The 18,753-nt window shown below is 46.1% G+C and overlaps 1 protein-coding gene across 13 annotated transcripts in view; it reads left to right on the top strand.

Annotated features, from left to right (window-relative positions):
- Positions 1-467: 467 nt before the first annotated feature.
- Positions 468-18,753, top strand: part of LOC101918100 (6-phosphofructo-2-kinase/fructose-2,6-bisphosphatase 4) — a 56,128-nt gene continuing 37,842 nt past the window's right edge. For 2 of the 13 annotated variants that reach the window (XR_008747362.1, XM_055804991.1), the window contains exons 1-2: positions 7,465-7,555; positions 8,859-9,011. Coding sequence is in view for 8 of the 13 variants with exons in the window: in XM_055804991.1 (XP_055660966.1) it covers positions 7,519-7,555; positions 8,859-9,011 (190 nt within the window). In the remaining 5 variants the exon portion in view is untranslated. Of the gene's footprint in view, positions 692-983; positions 1,201-6,368; positions 6,502-7,464; positions 7,556-8,858; positions 9,020-13,384; positions 13,514-16,797; positions 16,940-18,753 lie in introns of those variants that run through there. The other 11 variants (XR_008747363.1, XM_055804993.1, XM_055804996.1 and 8 more) reach the window with 10 other exon arrangements.

The following is an 18,753-nucleotide window of genomic DNA, read 5'->3' on the forward strand; positions in this document are numbered from 1 at the left end:
CAGGCAGAGCAGCACAGTTACAGTGCTTGTGTTACCAGTGGGGGTCTGAAAACGACTGCCCAAACAGCGAACTTAGGCCTGGCATCACTTGGAGGGAGCCTGGGAAGAACAACAAGGATGATGAAAAGTCATCCTGCCCAGGTAAAGAAAACTTGCATGCAAATTTTAAGCAAAAATGCAAAAAAAACCCCAAACCTAAAAATCGTAATGCAGTTGCTCATGTCAATCATTTTCATCTTAAAGGAAAATTATTCTGATTTTTCAGTTTTTAGATTCAGTTTTAGAATCAGAACAGATTTTAGACTGTTGCTTCCTTAAGCTTCCTACATTTTCTGGTTGACCCCTGTTTTGTTAGCAGTGGTGTTTCCCCCTCCCCAAACTTGTTTGCCCATCCTTGCAGGCCCAGCGCGCTGAAGGACAGATGACATCTCTGGAGCAGGACAGATGACAACTCCGGAGCAGAGGAACAGATGACAGCTCCCGAGCAGAAGAACAGATGACATCTCTGGAGCAGAACAGTGCTGCCTCCTCGGCTGCTCACCTCGCCTGCTGACCTGTGGAAAGATAACCACCCCAAGGCTTCCCTGCGTGTTCCATTACGCCACGCTTACCTCAGACTGACAGCCTAATAAAATTAAGAAGCTACTAATGAAGCCAAGCCATAAAAATAATCAGTCCCTGCTTGAACAAGGTAACATACAGCCTTCGGTATCACCTCAGGGACAGTGTAAGGAACTGGGGGATTGCTGAGGTGCCGGGGTGGCTCCTGCCTGCGGGCCCCCAGCCCGGCCCCCCCGCTGAGGAAGCCCCCTTTCCCCCGGGGGGGCTGGCGATCCCCAGCCTCCACCAGGCTGCACGCTGCCCACGGCCGCCCCACCTCCTCTGCTTATTTGCGGTATTGGTTAACAAATCCCTGCTTCAGGAGGAGACGCCCGAGCGGCGGCCGAGCCGGCGGCCCCAGCCCCGGGGGCTCCGATCTCCGCCGCCCCGCCCCGCCCCGCGCGGGGCGCGCACACCCGCGGGCATCCCCGCGGGGCGCCGCGGCCAGGACCTGGCTCCGCCGTGCCGAGCGGCTGCCGGCGGGTTCTCCGCGGCCGCGCACCAGCCGGGCCGGGCCGTCCTCCGCCGGAGCTGAGGCGCCGCCGCTGATGTGGCGCTGCCGCCGTGGCGGCGGCTGCCCGCAGGGCCGGCACTGCCGAGGTAGGAGCCCCGGCCGCCGGGGCCTTCCGCGGCCTCCCCGCGGGCCGGGGCCGGGCGCCCGACCTTCCCACCCGGGGCTGCGGGGCGTCGCGGGGCGGGCCCCGGCCCCGGCGAGCCCACGTATGTCGGGGGGCGTCGGGGCAGGGCTCGGGGGGCCGCTCGTGGGCTCGGACGCCGCGGGCTGAGTTTTGCTTCCCGGCCCCGCCGGGAAGCGACCGGCCCCTCAGCGGCTCGGGAGACGGCAAGTGGGAACGGCGGCTGCTGCCGGGAGCAGCCCGAGGCATGGGCAGGCTTGGGAGATGCGGCATAGGAAGAGGGAGCCTACCGTACCAGTGGCTCTTTGCTTTCCCAGTTATTTTTGGAAATTGCTTTGCCGTGAGGATTGGGGTTGGGTTTTTTTCCCCACTGTCTGTGGGAAGGCATATTTACATCGCGCTCTGGCGAGCGCTTATGCTCTCCGTTGGCCAAAGAAGGCTGTAAAGTCAGTGTTTTGGCAAGTGGTGACCCGACCAGTTAGTTGTTCTTCTATTCCTAATGGCAATGCCATAAAAGCATGTAATCTGCATCTTTTGTACCTCCTCGCCCTGTGAGCTGTGGCTGCTGGCTGGCTGGAGCCTTTCCCAGGAAGGACTGCAGTTCCCAGGGGTACCCAGGCCTGGCCTGTGCGCTGGGCACCGGGTGTCCTGTGGGGTGAGAGCTGTCGTGCACATGCACCGACATGGACGTTCAGTCTTGTCACCAGTGGGTGTTTTTCCCCCTTTCCACGAAAACTGTTATGTAGGCTGGAGGGCAAACCTGGTGCCTTCCTGGGCTCTCCTGCAGGCGTGGGGCCAGCCAGGGAGGCAGAAGCAGAGGGATGGTGTGTGAGGGTGTGATAACGGGGCCGGGGAGCCTTGGCCTGGCACCCTGAGCCACCTGCTGCTGTAGGAAACGGGGTGTCACTGGGTGTAGAGCAGCTGTGACTCCTGCCGGGTGACTCAAAGGATTGCTCTTGTTTGCAGACATTGCTTGGCTTCTGCTGACGTTATAGTAGGCAGCCGCCTACTTTATCCATGCCTGACTCCAACCCAGGGCATGGAAATGGAGTTTGTTAAGGTTGGTGGTTTCTAAACCACCCAGACAAAGAGGGGGACCCTGATCCAGCTGTGATGGGCCACTGCTTGCCCACAGCTGAACTGGAAAACCCTTCGTTGCTCCTTGGGTCATTCACGGCATGTTTGCGCCAGCATTTTCAGTGAGCGTCTTCAGTTTGTTGGCTGTGGTGGAGAGCTGCTGAAATGGACACTGCTCTTGCTCTTTGATTTCAACACCTCATAGCTTGGCTCGGTGTTGATTCTGTAGTAGGTTCCCATTGTGCTTGTGTGGCTCTTGGGAGTGTGGGGAGGGGAAGAGAAAAGTTAAATGTTGCAGAAACTTGATTACTTTTAAGATTTTAAAATATTTAAAAACATTAATTCTGATTTAAACCTTTCATATTCGTAAATGTCGAAGAGAAACTTGTTAACATGAAGGCAAAGACATACTAACCCAAGTACAACTTGAAGCAATCCCCTATAGGTCAACTGATTTTGTAGTACTCTGCAGAGAGCTGAAGATGGGGCTGAATAAATACTGTTTGTGGGCATCCTGGTGCTTGCCCAATGTGTTGAGGAGCAGTTTGTGAAGTTTCCAGTAAGTTTGCTTAATGTGGCCTTACTCAGCTGTGAGGCACTCCCATAATTATAGCTGCAATTAAAAGCAATAGCATAAATTTACATAAGGTGCCGGTCCTTTTAAATCGTCACATCATCTAATGAGAGCATTCCTGTAGGGATAGTTATGCAGGATGAGGGCCCAAAGCTGAGAGCGTTTCAGTGAGCATTTTGTTTTCAAACATTTTTGAGGTCATTTGAAGTAAGGGTCTGCTTTGCAATAGGACATTTTGTTAATGAAAAAGTACTAAGTTATAAATAAAACTCTTACCAGTAGTAGAATATTGTTGAATTAAGTGCTTTTAGCACCTTTTTTTTTTTTTTTTAATGTATCATCTGTCTAATTTTAAAAAAACAGCCTGGTTACACCAGTATTTTTCTCAATTTGATTGCGTCAGTGTTCCTTCTGCTCTTATGAGTAAGAGATTTGGTAAATCCAAGTTGTGGATGATACCTAATTGCTGATGAAACATTATGGATGTGTTCTAAATTGCTCACTGAAGTTGCGTGGTTTCCTTGGGGCTTAACCTCTTGCGTAATGTCCACAGATTTTCTTTGAGGCTAATATAAACATTAGACTTCAAATGCTTGAAAACATATATTTGGGGAGTGTTTTGGCTTTCTTCTGAAGGAAGGGACTTAGTGGAGTGCTCTCACCTTCTCACTCTGTGTGCTTTCTTTCTTTTGTTTGTTTTAATTTGTTTTAATTTACTGAATATGGTTTAAGCTTGTATCCCCACTCCCTGGGTGGGGCAAGTTCTTGGGAAGAGTCGCAAGGGGAATGTAATCAGGTAAAAATTCTCAAAATGCAACTAAGGAAGCACCAGCCATGGGTCTGAGAAGCTCTGGGTTCCGTGGTTCTGCTCTAGTTTTCCCCAGAAGTCTTTTTTCCCCCCACTTTAGGTCAAATAATTAGCCTGTTAACCTTTTGTCACAGACATAACACTTGACCTGTGGTCTCTGGGAGCCTAAGAGTTTAAGTAATTAAATTGTGTAAGGGAATAAAGGAGAATAATGAGCTCCAAACTCACTAGTCTGTCTAGTTGGCCTCTCCAATGGCTGAAATTAAATAATTTAAGCTGATTTCTGGTAGTACTCAATTTTTATCAAGTGCTCAAATTGAGGATGTGAGTGTCCCATGCTGCTTCAGACAGGTTTTTTCGGAGGTGGTGGATTTATTTCAGGTATGATTTGGTTGTCCAGAGGGGTAGTTTCAGGGGGAACGCTGGCCTAGCTGACTCCAACAAGATAGCATGTGGGGCCAGATTGGCTAATAACCAGGCTTGTTCTTGGGTGCCTGCCAAAACCTGGCCGTAAATATTGTAATTGCATGCTAATTATGAATACTAATCTCCAGATGTACTTAACGTATTACCCAATGAAGTACTGACCTTGTAGCTGTCAGGTGGTGCTGTGTGCAATGTGGCTGTTCTAAGTAAAGTCACTGGAAAGTGGTGGGCTGGAGAATTTGTGTCTGCGAAGAGGAAAAATGCTTGTGTTTTTGCATAAAATGTGTGAACTTGCCTGTGCTGTGGTAACAGCACAGTTGTAAGTCCTTTATGGTTGTGTTTTGATTATGTCAAACAAACTCATCTCTCATTTGAGAGGCTGGTGGATGGCAGGGCTCTTCTGGATGGCAGCGTCTGCAGTGTTTCAGGATCTGAGGTAACGCACCAGAATCAATCCTGAAGTCTTGAAGTGTGTAGCTGCCATGGTAGGTCCTGAACGCAAATGATAAGTCTCCTAACTGCAGCTAACTTTTACCCATCTGATGGGTAAAAGGGTTGTTTTGTAATATTAATAAATTGGGATGGATTTGTCATGAGTGACCTTGTGGAAATAAGGTGCCTGTTACAGCTTTAAATTTGTATGTGTCGGTATAGTTTCAGTGTGACTAGTTCCTTGGACATCTGAAATGACTGTGTGGCATTAGTTTCCAGGTTCACTACGTTACCACCTTGTTTACAGGCCATGCACAAGTGGAAGGTGTTAGGAAAGGGTAAATCAGAATGGGAGTTTACAGTTCTTATCTCCCTTTTTCACTCTAAACTTGATGACCTAACATGTTCCTGAGCAACTGTTTTTCAGAATATGAATTTTCTTATCTTTCTGCATAGTATCAAGTTTTTGTGTCATGGTTTAGGAGCTGGATTCAGGCATGTTGTGCCTTGGTGCCAGGAATCGCTGGGCTGCTGAGAGAGCTGTGACTGGGCTCCCTGGTGGCTGTTCTCTTCCAGAGTTACATGACGTGCCCCTGCCAGCTGCAGGACTGTTCTGGGGCTGGTACATATCACTGAAGTGACATCTAAAAGTGACTTAGATGTGCTGTTTCTGCCTTCCTGGGAAAAGCCACTTGTGTTGTGAATCCATTTCAAAAGATGCAACATATGAATTATTTCTCAGTCTACAGACAGCAGCGTGCTTTGTTAGGTGGGTTAGCCTGTGCTGAAACTGCAGAGGTTTGGTTTGATCCTGCCTGTATTTTAGCTGTGTAAATAGGAAGGTTTCCTTAAGCATCAACTGGATTATATACAGTTTACCAGTGGGTAGTTTAAATCAAAGGATGCAAGGGACAAAGTATTTGTGGTGATTTATTTATAGTTAAAAACTTCCATATGACTACACCCCCCCTCCCCCTTTGACATAAATTAATCAAGGAGCACAACAAACAGGAGTTGGTTTAATGTGTCTGAAATGGTTTCTGACTGATTATCATTGCCTTAACAATATGTGGATTTAAAGCTAGCTTTTTCTTCCTTTTATGTTTTCTTTTATGATCATATATCCCTGAAATCTAAATGATGTTGGTGGTTATTAACCAACAATAATTTGTTGTTCATGGGAACCCTATGGATATTCTTAAACATGGAGCTCTGCAACATTTACCTTCTGCATTAGGGATGGGAAAAAATAGAAGAGCTTTGTCATTTTTCTACTAACAGTGTGAAACTGGTTTCCCCAAAACAATGGGGAGATCTCAGGGGTTCGTGACCTTTTTCAATTAAAAAATTTCAGATTACTTGTCAGAGAGGCAGACTGATGGGGCGAAGGAGGAGGATGGGGAAAAAAAGCAGCAAGGCAGCCCTTGCTGTGGAGGAAACAAGTGCTCCTGTTAGAGCTGAGCTTATTACTCATTTTGGGTAGGAGACTGATCTAGCTGTTTGTTTGTTTTGATTTTTTTTTTTTTTTTCTGAGACATGCTCTGTTCAGGGATTAGAATACAGGAGCTTAAAACTCAAGCAGTTCTGGAAGAGATGTCTCCTGTGGATTTATGTCTTGGGGTTGCACTTGCTTTTTCTTACCCAGGTTGGGTCAGTTCCAAGGACTTGGGCTTACCTGGTGTCCATCTTGTGTCTGATGGGACAGGTCAAAGCAGTTTGGGAGCGTTGGCAGGGCAGCTTGTCTCTCTTGGTAGCCGGTTGTCACTAAAATGTAGGAGACTAGTGTTTCTGAGACCTCTATCCCATGTCAAATAAGGTTCAAATCAGTCAGTGGCTTCAGACATCATTGGTGGTGAGTGGGAGACCTGAGGAGGACACAGACCAACCCACTGTGCCGTGGCTGGAGCCAGCAAGCCTGGACAGCTGGTGTTTCACTGGAAGTGGCAAGGGTGAGGGCTGGTGTGCATATTTGCTTTTGATTCTTTTGTTTGTTTGTTTGTTTGTTTGTTTTTGTTTTGTTTTCCATCTTTACATCCTTTAAACCCTTTATATCCAGTATATGTTTAGCTTTCAATTTATATTTAAATTTTTGAATGTGTATTTATACGTTCTGGTGCCAAAGGCTGTCACACATGCTGTATGTGACAGAGTAAGGCCTTCAGCACACCTGAATAATTTTTTAGAATTTATTTTCTTGTGCTGATTTTTTTTTTTTTTTAATATAAAGAGAATTCAGGAGTTTTGTTTAAAAAAGTTTTCTTTACTAATATTATGCGGGTGACTCACTTGATAAATGTTTCCTTTTGCAAGAGCTTTAATTTGTAGCATTTGTGTCATTTAGTCTGTCTGCACTCCATAAATTAGATTATTTTGGTTGTCATAATTTTATTATCCTTATTAAGCTTCTTCATCTACATATTGATCTTGTTAGTCTGAGGAAGCTGATAAGCCATCGAGCTGTACTTGCAAAATACACTGAAAATGAGAAATCTGCCCTGAGGCTTTTGAAGACAGAGATTCACCAGTGATCTGGATCTCCATGTGTCTGGCCTGTATCTTTTTTCCCCTTCAGCACTAGGTTTTAGACTATATGACACCATTACACTTTGCCAAATTAAGATTAATTTTGCTTTTATTATAAATTCTGTCACCAACAGCTTCTGAGAAGCTTTGTTCTAGTTTGCTTGTCTTTTTATTTGGATGAATATGCCCCTCTTTCATAAAGCTTAAAAATATTTCCAGAGGCAGCTGGCATCACATGCTGTGAGTTTTTTTCCTCCTTGTGTCAGTGTCAGTTTTCCATGCTGTCTTTCCAGAGGGATTTATTCTTTACACTCAAAAAAACTTGCTTCCTTGTCTCCGTTGCCTACAGGACGTGCATGAAACCAAGTGTAACTGTGGTGTGTGTAGAAGACTTCAGGCCCAGTCACTGCCCCATTAACTCATTTGCTTTTGCTTCCATTGCCATGGGCTTTTTCCTTAACGACTTACTTATACCATATGGTAATATATGCTGGAGAACTATACTCTGTTGGACCTTTAACTCTAGTCTCACCCCCCCACACCCCTGCTTTTTTGTTGTTTGTTCTAGCTCTGAGCCAAGTCTAGTCCCTCTTACAACGTGAGGTGGTACAACCTCTACCTTAGCCTCCCCAGAGCCCATTTTGGGTGCTTGTCTATGTACATGTTGTTACTGTCACTGAAATGTTTGAATGCCCCTGTTTTGTTGCTGTTCTCTGTGACCCCTTTGCACAGTACCTGCTCCTTCTAACAGATTGTTGTTCTTTCTTTCATGATGCTCTTCCCCCCATCCCTGGTCCGGTGTTTCCTCCTCCTCCTCCCACAATTTGACCTTGTCTTGCTCTTGCCTCCATGCTCTATTTCAGATGTTCACATGGCTTTGACTTCTGTTATGCGCTGATGACTCACAGATGCACCCTACACCTCTGTTTGTCACCCAGTCTGGCAGCTTCCTCCTGGCCTTTTTCTCTTTGATTTCTCCATTGGTAGTCATTCAATATTTCAAGCCTCCAACCCCAGACAGTGCTTCCTAAGTTCTTTTTATCTCTTGTCTTTTAAAATGCTGATACCAGACCAGTGGCTTCTTCCCAAAGCCTTCATGATTTTTATAATTCACTTGGCTTACTTCATGCATTTGGATCACATGCAAATTCTGTGTACTCTTTATTATCAATACATTTCCCCTTTTCCAGCTCATCAGACAACCTCCTAATGCTGTAATACATTTTACAAATGGTTTTCTTTAAAGTGGCTGTCCTGAGAAATTCTACTTCTGAAGTTACTTGATAGCATTTGGTTTTAAAGATGGCGTAAAGTGTTTTAGTTCCACTCTCAGAAAGCAGCTGCCCTTGTTGTGCTGTTTTTTATATTTAGCAACCTACATGTAGCTGCTGCAAACAGGTGGGATTCATAGCGTCCTAGCTGAGTGAAAGGAGAAAGGATATGTATACATCATAAATGTTACAATATCTAATACAAAACTGGCTGTAAATGAGCATAATTCCTAAGCCTTTCAGCATGGAGAAGGCTGGTCTGTTTTGTTTAAAACTGCCAACCTTTTCCTTGTGCTTCTTTTAACTATACTCTTGCTCGTAACAGCAAACCCAGAGTCAGAACTGGCAAGGTTTTTCTGATACACTTATGTGACCGGAAAGGAATAGAGAGTTTTAAGGTGATAGAGACAATCTGGATGGCTTAGTAGAGATTGGTTTTATGCAGGTTCAAGAGGCACAAAGGCAAAATTCTAGTGGCCACAAGTATGTTTTTGCTTTTCCTTATCTTTCAGATATTACAAATTTATCAAGCCTTGGTTTTCTGGGGTTGTACCATGGATTCCAGGCAACTGATGCAGCGGTGGAGAAGCAGACTTGTTGCCGTATCACACTTCCAAGGAAGAGGAGAGCGTATCAGGGCATGCCACCAGCAGTCCAGGTGTTGTGTAAGGCTGTATGTGCTGTTGCTGTAGTAACAACATCAGATGCTACCAGAACAGTGTGTAGGCACGGTTGTCCTCAGCACAGTGACCATCTTGGAAACTCAGCATTTTCAGTTAGCCTCTAGCCCTGTGAATGTAAATAGGCAATTTGTGCAAATGCCATGTATTTTAATGTCCTCTTTCTGTGCTACTTAGAAGCACATGCCCCTCATGTAAGTAGTTTGAAGTCCCTGGTATACAGTAAGCTATAAAGGGATTTTTAACACTGGGTTGCACTCTAAAAACATGAATAATGGATGTCATCTTTCTTTTATGTTGCATCATAACAGGAGGATTTAAAATGTTGCTTCATCCTCTGACAATGGAAAGAGTTTTAAGCCCAGTTTATAAATTTAATACCTGGAAGCACCACTTGAGGATGTGGCCTATTTTTCAAGGAAGTAATTTCAGTGTTCTCTCAGAGGTAAAGGTGGGGGGTGACTGCTGGGACTGAAGCTGTAAAGAATTAGTTATTTATACTTCAGATTGAAAGAATACAGTTAGTGCAGACCAGCCTTAAATCTGTGCCTTGCGTTAGCCTTAACACAGTAAACCTCCTTGCATGAGCACAATGGCATTGCATTGATAGGGTTATCTCCAGACACTGGGTTTCTCCCGCGTTTAAAATAGAGCGATTATTTCTTCTGAGATGTGATAAATGTCTAAACTAAATTTTTATGTATTTAGAAATAATAAAAATACTCTGGCCATGCTTTCATGAATGGTTCACATAAAGATAATGAAAGAACAGAGACAGTGCAGTGAGGTATATTTTTTAAAAATTTGGTAATACTGTGTGTGAATCTCAGTCTATGCTCTGGGGCTCTCATGCAATCCATGTGTTGGTGACATGATGTTCTGCTGATAACCTGTATCTTCCCAAGCAATGTTAGATTGTCTGATAGATTTTGTATGCATTTAATAGAGTGTGTGGGTTCTGTTGAAAGCTATCCAAGACTTTATTGGTACAATTCTTACAATAAAAATCTTCATATAGTTAGTACTTGTTTCCTGATCGTTAGGTTGTCATGATTTTGATAACACATAACTATGCTGGAATTAAGCCATGCCTAAACACTGCTGTAATTGATATGCCACTGTTTTGCATACATGATGAATAACTATCACAATGTTTCAGTGGACGATGAAGGAAATATAATGAATGCAAATTGGTGTGGGAATTAGCCCTCTCTCCAGCCAAAGAAGTATGATGTGAGGCTCCTGAGTGCCTGAACCCTGTCAGACCTTCCCTTGTATCAGATGGGTTGATGATTGTTAGAGTAGATGGGAACTTGTTTTCACTCTGATTTACTCTATACCAGCATTTTCTGTTTGGATGATTTCTTTTCCTTACCTATGCTAAGGAATATTACTTTGTTTCAGCTTAAGGGATCTGTCTAGTATCTGTGTTTATGTAGCTTTGTCTGTGTGGGATATTGGATGTTGTTTAAATCTATTCCATAATTAGCACCAAAGAGATTTCTTGTTTGTAACAGTAGCTTATTCTCATATAAAGCATGATTACACACCTTTATTTTCCCCCTCAATCTCTTTAGTAGATTATCTGTAGCCAGGAAGTCTAATAGTAAAATGAACTCTTAGAAAATAACTTCTAAAGATGTGTATTGCTGAGGGCAGATTCTTTTTTAGTTCTGAATTCTTAATGGCTTTGCTTGCCTTTGATGTAGCAGTCTACTTCAAGACAACTGGAACTTTTTCCCTTTAGGCAGTGATAGGAAATAGAATATGAAGTGGGTGGTGCCAGTAATAAACTTACTTGTTGCTCAGAAGAAATGGAGTGAGTGCTAGGGCCATGTATCACAAGGCATGGTCCTTGTGGTTTCAGCTGGTTTGGAATCAAGTCCTAAATGGAAGGACCTGTGGAGATGGTATGAAGAACCTGCTGAACTTTTCATGTGGGATGCTTGAAATTTTTGGGGACTTACTGGGCTCTTTGTCACTTTTGTTGCATTGACTCCTGGGATATTCTATGGGAAAACAAAAAGGATGGTACTTTTGGTTGAGAAGAAAACCATAGGCAGTCTGGAGACAGGAAGCCTTCACTTACAAAGGTGACATAACAAAAAGTCCTGAGAAACTGAACTGAGAAGGCATGAATCAATGTTTGTAATCTTGCTCATACAGTATAACATCTCCCTTCCTTGATTGCTCATTGTGCTTGCTAAGATCTTCACAGGAATGAGCTTACTGTGTTCTCTGTGGGAAGCTGAGAATTTTTCAACTCTTGTGAGGGATCTCTGCTGCAGGACGACTGTTCCCAAGTCTTTGTCATCATCCAGGAGTTCAGAAGTAGCCCTGAAGGAAGAGAGCCACATTTTTGGTTGCTAGTGCAGCTTCCTTTATCTCTAGCTTTCCTTGGCAGTTGAAGAGCAACGCTGAGTTAGTACTTGCCTTACAAAGGTAATAACATATCTAGCAGACTGGCATTGTGTTATAGGGCAGGTTGTTAAGAACTCCTCTTCCACGGTGAGGGAAGAACCTGCCAGGCTTGATCTGTATTTCAGGAATACAACGCATTACCTGGGGGAGGGAGCAGTCTGTCACCTGCTGAGGTGTTAGTGTAATAAAGGATGTGATCGAACAGGCCAAGTGTCCCACCTGCTCTACAGGAATTTTGGTCATTATAGTGGAAATTTGGTGCAGCTGCAAGTTTGGGTGCTGTCGTTACCCAGAAGCTTTTTCTGGGTAATTTTCACCATGTAAGAGCATTGTAACAAGTGCTTAGTCGAAACAAAACCCATCATCATTACAGCCTATAAGGTGCATGGGAGGAAATCTCTCCCATATGACCTGAAATCCAGTTTTGAAATGTTGGAATGCTGTTACTTGTGAACAAAAAGGGTGAAGCATAGTTGTGCATTTGGTCACCATCTCTTTTAATTGGCTTGCAGTGTTGTAACAGCCTTGTATATTAGATAGCTGTCGCTGGCTGTTCTGTTCTCTGGTGATGCTTCCAGCTGCATATATTTTGGCTGATGAAGGACTGCCGTGAGCCTGCTGAAGGTATACCTGATGTCTCTTTTTGTTGTTGTTGTTGTTCACTGAAAGAGAAAATCAATTATAAGTTCAATAGGAATTATCCTGTATGCTTTATACAAATACCATGATGCAGCATAGCAGGCTGCCAGTTAGCTGGTCAGAGCCATCTAGTCCACGTGGAATCAGGGAGCACTGGTTGGATGTTGAAGCTGGGCATGTAAGATATGTGTGTGGCTGAAACCTGTGCTGGTGTGTGTCTGTATTTCTTGAATAATGTGTGTATGCAAAATTCTGTTTCCTCTGTACCTCCTTAAATTGTACTGAAACAAAATGTGTATTGTGCTGTGGGGCTGAAGTCTTTCAGAGTAGCTGCCAGCTGGGGCAAGCATACAGCCCACCCTTTCTATATACCTTCTTAAAGGAGGAATAAGGCCTTTCGCCCTGATCTCTCCTCCTCTCAGCACTGCAATATGTAGAAAATGTTTTCAAGATGGAATCATTTAAACTAATTTCTGTTTGTTACTTCTAGCTAGAACAGTAACCTGCCAGTTGCAGCAGAGATCATTTGGATTTAGGTTTTTGCCAGCTGTTTACTGACAGTTGTGTGTGTACGGGTCAGACACTATTGGTTTTCTCCAAGTGGTGAGTAAGTAGCTGATAATGAAGGGATAAAAAAATTTATTCATGACCATTGTGGAAAGAGAATTTAAGTATTAGATTAATAATGAAATATGATTTGTTGTTGTTTAATATCTAGAAGGAAATGGGGATATTTAGTTCTGAGTGTGGACTGCCCTTCTGATACATATTTTTCCATTTGGTTGAGTAAATCACTGGGGATTAGTAGATAGACTTTTCTTCCCTGTAGCTTTCTGTAACCTCTGACTTGTAACCTTCAGCACTCTTAACTGTAACGTTAAGCACACTTAGATGCATAAAAGCCAAGAGCTGGTGTATTTTCATGCTGGCCTTCTGTAAGGCCTTGATAGCTCCTGGCACAGTGTTTACAGTGCGACTTAGCTGTATGTTCCTGAAATGTAGGAGTGAATTACTGCACGTTTCCAGGGGGATAGACTGGGTACAGGCCATCTGCTGCGCCTCGGCTGGTCTCGCAGTGCCTGAGGCATCTGCTGCCTGAGCCGGGGGCCCTGCGGGCGCACGCCCTCGCCCCCTGCCCCCCCCGCCCCAGCAATGCTGCTGGCCCTGCCGCCGCCGGGGGGTGCCCGCCGCCCAAGGGGCTCCGGGCGGTGCCAGGGCGCCGCCTGGCGGGCGCGGGCGGGACCCGTCGCGGAGCCGGTCGCCCCGACGCTGCGGGCGGGCCGGGAGCTGAGGGTAACCGCAGGGTTTCCGCAAGCCGAGGGCGGCTCACCGCGGTCCCCGCTGGCGTGCACGGCGGAGGAGAACTGCTGTAGCGCTCGGTTTCTGTAGATATCTCCAGTTTGTGTTGCATTGTGTACAGGCGCGAGGTGAGTTCTTCCAAGTTTGACTGACTGTGCTGCTCCATTTCTTGGAAAGCACAGCTAACAGCACCGCTTTGTTGTAAACTCTGGCAGTAGAACGGGGGAATTGGGAAGCTTCTGCTTTAGCAGCTTTTTATCTTGAAAGTTGTACTCTGTGTTCCAGGAACTTCCCCCCAAAGCTGCTTGATGCTTTGCTGGGAGAGCAGGGACAGGATATTGCCGTGGTCTGGTGAGCACTGTAAGTGTGGCACCAAAACATCTCATGTGCTCAACTTCAGGGCCTGGCACAGTGTGGGGACTCCTTTGCGGTCGTCCTGAGCATATAAACCACATGCTGTGACCTCTGGCTGTGTCTGTGTATCCTTTCATCATTTTACAGATCTCTTTTGAATCTCCTGTGCAGCAGAAGGGTTTGTGAACTGTTTTCTTGTGACCTGTATCTGCTGTGCTTGGTGTGGCGAGAGTGTGGGCACCTGGAGGACCGAACATCGTCTTTTCTTATTCCAAGTAGTGAGCTGGTGCTACTATAGTGATGGTGGAAAGCCAGGAGGCAGATGTGTTGGGTGGTTTATGGATGTTTTATAGGCTGTCAGGCTATAAAATGAAAGCTTTACTTTCATTAGGGAAATGAGATGGGCAAAAGTGGCTAGCAGATATTGTGGAACTTGTATTATATGGTTACCATATGATACAGCTTATTTACAGATACAAAGTATAGTTTCAGTATGATCAAACAAAAGCCTTGGTTCAGTCTCTTTTCTTTTGGTCTCAGAAATAATTATATCACTTGCTGTATGCATTAAACCCTAAGAGTTTCCAGTCTTGTCAGTCACTCGTTTGCAAAGAGTAAGCATAACACTGTTACTTGGCTCATAACTCTGTTACTTGGCTCAAACACCTTCTGTTCTGTGCAGCAGTTCATTTTTCAAGACTGCCTTTCCCCTCGATGGTGTGCCTCTGGCAGAGAGGTGTTTTTTCAGGTGAGCTTTCAGCTCGGCATGGCCCTGAGAGCAGAAGCTTTGGGTAAAAGCCTTCCAAGGAGTAAAGGCTTATTCGTGGTTTCCCTGCAGGAATCAGCTCTGCTTCTCAAGCCTTTGTGTTAGGACAGCGGTTGATGATAATGTGATTGTGCAGAAGGTGATCTTTGTCATTTATAGGGAATCTAATGAGCAATTTTTATTTGTTCTTTTTCTAGGAATTGAATGTAGCATCCTTGAAAAGCGTGTTTTGAAATGAGACCTCAGGAGTGATATAAGATTTCTGTATTTACTTTCTCTGTGTCCTCAGTCAAATAGCTCACTACTGCACTGAGGTTATTGAAACAACAAAAAAACACCCTTAACCCTTCAATAAGTTTGATCAACAAGATCAGCTTGATTGTTGACAAACATGTTAAGTCTTTACCTTACAAAAATAAAGGCTAGCAGGTGTCCATGCACACCTCTGTCATTGCAAACACTGGGATAAACCCTTACTTAAGTTTTGCGCAGGTGCCACTGATTTAAATCTGCCTGAGAAAGAAGGGAGTTTGCTGGTGGAGTGCCTCATGCTTGGGGGACAAGACTTAGAAATGTGGTAAGTCACCCTGCAGACCTCTGAAAAATTCTGTTCTTGTGTGAACAACATGAGGTCAGTGTTTTCAGCTGCGAGGCAGGTGTTTGAGTGGAGTTTCAGTTCATGTGCATGGATTTGCAGAAAGGAGATACAAACTTTGTTTCTGGAGACTGGAAGGATTTCATACATTTTTCTACTTAATGTATGTAAAAGAAGCCTGGGAAGTGTATTTTGTTAGTCAGCACTCCTGTTAATCTCTTATTTCTGTCAATATTACATCTGTTATGGACTTGCCTGGCTTTACTGGAGGCACTGTTGGGAAAGCTGGAGGATCTTGGTGGCAGCACGCTTTGCTGCAATCAGGGGAGCAAGGTGTGTACGTCCTTTACCCTGCAGTCAGCCATGAGTTTGTCTCAATGTTCTGTGTGTCCACTGGAGACAGGCTTCTGGGATTAACCTGGAACACGGATTAAACTGTTCCTGCTCCCAACTCTTTTGGCAACTGTTGGAAGTAAATACATAGAAGAAACGAAGAAGCTTTTAAGTGTTCAAAACCTTCCACGTCTCTGCTCCTAGTTTTCTGACTGTTGTAATGTAACCCCTGTAACTCTGCCCCTCCCTGGTTTGGCTGTCTAAACAAAATCAGGAAGAAAATGCTAGGGTAAAAAATATAGTGCAGCCACCTACAGCTGAAAACTGTAATCAGACTTGAAGAGAGGGAAGGAGAGGTCAGGCAAACGTGGTTTTGGAAAAACAGTGCTACCTTTCCCAGGGCATCTCAATGAATGTCTGATAACTGATTTTTCTGTTGCTCGGAAAGCTATGTTTTAGCTTGTAGTAGAATAGAAAAACTAAAAGTGGTCCCCAGGTGCTCAGTCTGACTAGCATAAAAAAATAAATGTACTGATCTTCACTTCTGTTTAGGCCAGTGTCATAATAACAGAGTGAATAATGATGAAAGGGCATATTGCACTTCACTAATGTGTTTTCAGTGTATTGCGTTTATCTCCTGTGAAATGTAGAGATTTATGTAATGGGGATGTACTTGCTTTCTTAGGACTGCCCAGCCCTGTTTGTTAGCTGGGCTTCTCTCACTTGCAAAGCTGATGTGGAATTGCAACAGCTGGATGTTTTATTTCGCCACACCACTGCTCTTGCTGTAGCACAGGAGGTTTCCAATGTAACTTGTCAATAGAAAGGTGGCTTGGGGTTTTTTTTGGGTAGCTAAACAAGGTGTGGGAAAGCTGTTGTTGGCTTTCTGCATTGATACTAATGTAGCCTCCAGGCCAAGATAGAGTTTAATGGGGAGTATCTACCCTTCGGTGCATGGCTTCTTAAAGCATGCTGCGCACTCCCTGACCGTGCTGGTTTTAGGGTTTAGGAAAGGGCCATTCGGACGCAGCGCACCGGCGCCCGCAGCTGCCCCCGCGAGCGGCCGGCGGCCCTGCCCGACCCTCCTCCCGCAGCCCGCCGCCGGCCCCGCTCGGGCGATGTGGGGGAAAGAAACTGCGTGGCCTCGGCCTGCCAGACTGCTGCCCGCTCGGGCCTGGGGGCGAGGCGGGCCGCGAAGCCCCCGCCGCATCAGGGGCCTCGCGCTGCCCTGGGCCCCGGCCCCCGGCCCGCCCGCCGAGGGCCTCGCTTGGGCCGGGGCAGCCGCGGCGGGCGGGGCGGGGGCAGCCGCGGGGCTGCAGCTTCCCGCGCCCGGCCTCGCCTCAGGGGGCGGTGCCGCCCCGCCCGCCGCCACTGCAGTGGGAGCGGGGAGGCGGGCGAGGATGGCGGCGGCGTCGCGGGCGCGGGAGCTCACGCAGAACCCGCTGCAGAAGACGTGGGAGCCCTACGACAACGGGCTGCCGGCGGGGCACAGCGCCCAGCGCGGTGGTGAGCGGGCCGGGGGTCTGCTGGGGCCGCGCTGGCCGAGCCCCGGCGGGCGGTATCTGTCAGCGGGAGCCCCGGGCGGCCGCTGCTCCTCTGCGGTTGGGCCGCAGTGGGTGATCTGGGCCCTGGGGAGACCCTCCCCGGGGCGATCCGGTCTCGACGGGGTCGGGGTGCGAGGGGAGCGGCGTGAGGGGCCGGAGCCAGGCGGGCCACGCCGCCGTTAGCGGCCCCCCCGAGGGCCGAGCCCCTCGCCCGGGCTCTCAGGCGCCTGTGGAGCTGGAGCGCGTGCAGCGGTGCCCCTGGCCGGGCCGGTGCTCGGGGCCGCGGAGCCGGGCGGTCGCGGTGCCCCGTGGCGGTTGGTCTGAGCCCCCGGGGGAGGCAGAAGCCCCCGGAGCCGCTGGAGCAGTGCCCAGCGCCGGGCGGCAAAGCCTGGCTGGCCAGAGTGTCTTTTCTAGTTACTTTTGTTGGTGTTTGGCGTCTTGTGTTTTTAAAACGCTCTGGTTCCAAGGAGCATTTGTGTTCAGTGTGTGCGTCTTGAAGGGAGACCTAAAAATGTCACTGGTTTTGTATTTTTTTTTCTTTTTAAGGCCAATGCTGTATCAGGCCATCTGTTGTATGAGTTAATGGCTTTCCTTATTTTGAGGTGCAGCAAACCAAGTCATCAGCTTCTAAAGACTTTCGCAGTGGCGTTTGAAAACCATAGTTTGTGAACAAACTTTGCCTCTCTTTTTTTTTTTTTTTTTTTTCCCCCCTCCCTTTACTTAAATAACTGAGGTCTAGTACAAGGCAGTTTTGCAGACAAAAGGGGCTTTGTCCTGCGGAATTGTTTTTATTTGTTATGCAAAAAGGCTGCGCTGACAGAAAGAGCTGAGGGCTCTGCTGGCATGGCTGGCGTCTTTGGGCTGCTTCCCCTCACCTCTGCTCTTGCTTGGGTCCAGCCCTTGCTAAAAAAAAGCCCAAACTTTCTTGGTTTCTGCTAGGGAAGCAGGCATGTGTTTCTGTGTGAATTATTTCAGCGTCTGGAGGATAGTATGTGAATGCTGCACTAGGAAAAGGGTCAGAAAGTGTGTATAATTGCTTTTGTAAACATGCTAAGAAGAATGCTTTATTTTAGCCTTAACTCTTTTCCAAATAAAATAACACTTGTTACAGCTTCCACATTTTACAAAGAAAAAAAAAAACCAGCCCACAAGAACAAAATTGCATGTTGGTCAAATATAATCTGGTGGTGTACAGAGTCTTCTTGGTGGAATTATTTAGTGTATCTTGGCTATAACGTAAAAATTATTAAACATACCTGTTATTTTTTTGGTAGGATTCTATAATTTATGATACCCGAGATGTAAATAAAAAACCTTTTTGCTAGAAAAATGGATTTGGAAACATTTGCTCTTGCAGCTCTACCTGTAACATGTCTACAGTCCTTTGTGATACATAAGAATTACAAACAGCCTAGAGAGGAGCAGAACTTCCTCTTCCTTGTTAAAGCCATCTATCTTGTTTCACCAAACTGAGAGTGCTTTTCATTGTTTTCTGTGCAAAGGTGCCTTGGAGCCCTTTTCCCTCAGATTTCCATGTATCATGCATCGCCCCGTGTTCTGATGAGGCAGTGTGACCTGCAGACCCTGTAGCCATGCTGTGGCAGCTCAGGATAGACTGCCCAGACTGGGTGATGTGGGGCTCTGTTGGATTGAGGAGTTCCAGTTCTCTGCTGCTACAAGTAACTGTGTTAACTGTTACTGTGTTAAAAAATACAAGCTCAGGTAGAAAGTGGGTTTCTTGTCTTCCAGTAGCTTTCCAGTGGAAGCAGTGAAGCT

The sequence above is a fragment of the Falco peregrinus genome, chromosome 5 (assembly GCF_023634155.1).
Source record: "Falco peregrinus isolate bFalPer1 chromosome 5, bFalPer1.pri, whole genome shotgun sequence".
NCBI classification, from domain to species: domain Eukaryota; kingdom Metazoa; phylum Chordata; class Aves; order Falconiformes; family Falconidae; genus Falco; species Falco peregrinus.